The sequence below is a fragment of the Triticum aestivum genome, chromosome 4B, assembly GCF_018294505.1.
Source record: "Triticum aestivum cultivar Chinese Spring chromosome 4B, IWGSC CS RefSeq v2.1, whole genome shotgun sequence".
Classification (NCBI taxonomy): Eukaryota; Viridiplantae; Streptophyta; class Magnoliopsida; order Poales; family Poaceae; genus Triticum; species Triticum aestivum.
In genome coordinates, this window is record NC_057804.1 from 658,512,139 (window position 1) to 658,513,529 (window position 1,391).

At 49.7% G+C, this 1,391-nt stretch overlaps 1 protein-coding gene across 1 annotated transcript in view; it reads right to left on the reverse strand.

The window, feature by feature from the left end:
- Positions 1 to 67: 67 nt before the first annotated feature.
- The window catches only part of LOC123093954 (protein SMAX1-LIKE 3-like), a 3,175-nt gene continuing 1,851 nt past the window's right edge, over positions 68 to 1,391 (reverse strand). The window contains exons 2-3 of the mRNA XM_044516015.1: positions 1,031 to 1,193; positions 68 to 949 (exon numbers count right to left, since the gene is read on the reverse strand). Coding sequence (XP_044371950.1) covers positions 161 to 949; positions 1,031 to 1,193 — 952 coding nt within the window. The 3' untranslated portion in view covers positions 68 to 160. The remainder of the gene's footprint in view (positions 950 to 1,030; positions 1,194 to 1,391) is intronic.

Here is a 1,391-nt window from a genome sequence, read left to right on the forward strand (position 1 = left end):
GATCTCCGGAGGAAAAACAGAAGGTGGCGGCACAGGTTTTCTCAAATGGAAACGGGAGGGAAGGAAATCCTCCTTAATTCAAAAAATATATTTTCTGAAAAGAAAATTCCAACAATTCAAAACCATTCAAAATACATTCAGAAAACATAAATAGTCTGTGCTAATTGAAAAGGAAAACACCATCGACGACATTCAGGATCCCCTGGTCATTAGCCAAATTGTCCTCCTCTTCTCCATCCACCGCATGAAAGTTCAAGTCCCAGCCATGATGACAACGAGATCTTCCCGCGGCGTCACCTTCCTCACGGTGCTGTCCATTAAACCGCCGCTTCACCCGTGGCCATGGAGAGGAAGATGAAGCCATGTACCTCCATTCCAAGGAATCAGAGGCACTCAGCACTACGATGGCATCCTCCAGGCTGACCACGCCGCCGTTGCGTCCCCTCGCTATTCCTGCACCGACGATGGTGTTCTTGATGCGCATCTCCGATTCACGATTCAGTCGGTCGATGCCGTCAATCAATATAACGCGGTGAGGGTTCTCCATGATCGCTTCGAATAGCCTCCCCTCGATATCGCCGTCGTTTTCCGGTGATCTCGGCCTCTTGAGAGCGTGCTTGCCGGTGCGCGCGGAAATGTCGGGGCTACCCTGCACCTGCAGGGTCGTGAACTCGATGTATGAGCCAAACACGAGCCTCGCGAGGTCCCGAGCCACCGTCATCTTTCCGCCATCGTCCCTTCCTAGGAAGAGCAGCCAAGTTGACGACGAGGAGCCAAACGGATTAGCGCCCGCCCTCCTCCTGGTCACACCAGATCGGCACCCGAGCAGCGTGCTCGATATGCCAGGGACGATATTCCTGTGCCGCGGAACGCGAAGCTCGAGCGCATCGCAGAGGATCTTGAGATTTGTCGCGCTGAGCTCCGCGAACTTCGGCCGGCGGCAAGCAGCCTGCATATGTCGCCGTTTAATGACTCATGAGTGAAATACAGTAGGCACATGTATATATCTGCATGGGTGTGTTATACGTACGTCTGCTTGAAGACTGGTGCCACTGCAGGTTAATCTGATGCGAGTTTTATCTTTGTAGGGGCGAAGCCATGAAGGAATGTTCGCCGTCGTTTCGTCTAGCTCGGTGCCGCCAAAGATGGCCGGTCGTCCTTCTCCTGATTTTGCTTTGCTAGCTTGACACCCACTGGAAGAATAACACAGGAAAAATTAGCGTTCTTGTTACTCCCTCCTTCCATATACATAGGACCTAATACGTCTTTCGAGGAAGCCTTTGACCAATAATAAAATTATTAGTATATAAGATGTATGATACAAAAATTATATCATTAGAAACTTCTTTAACATACGAATTCAATGATATGATTTGTGTAACATGCATGTT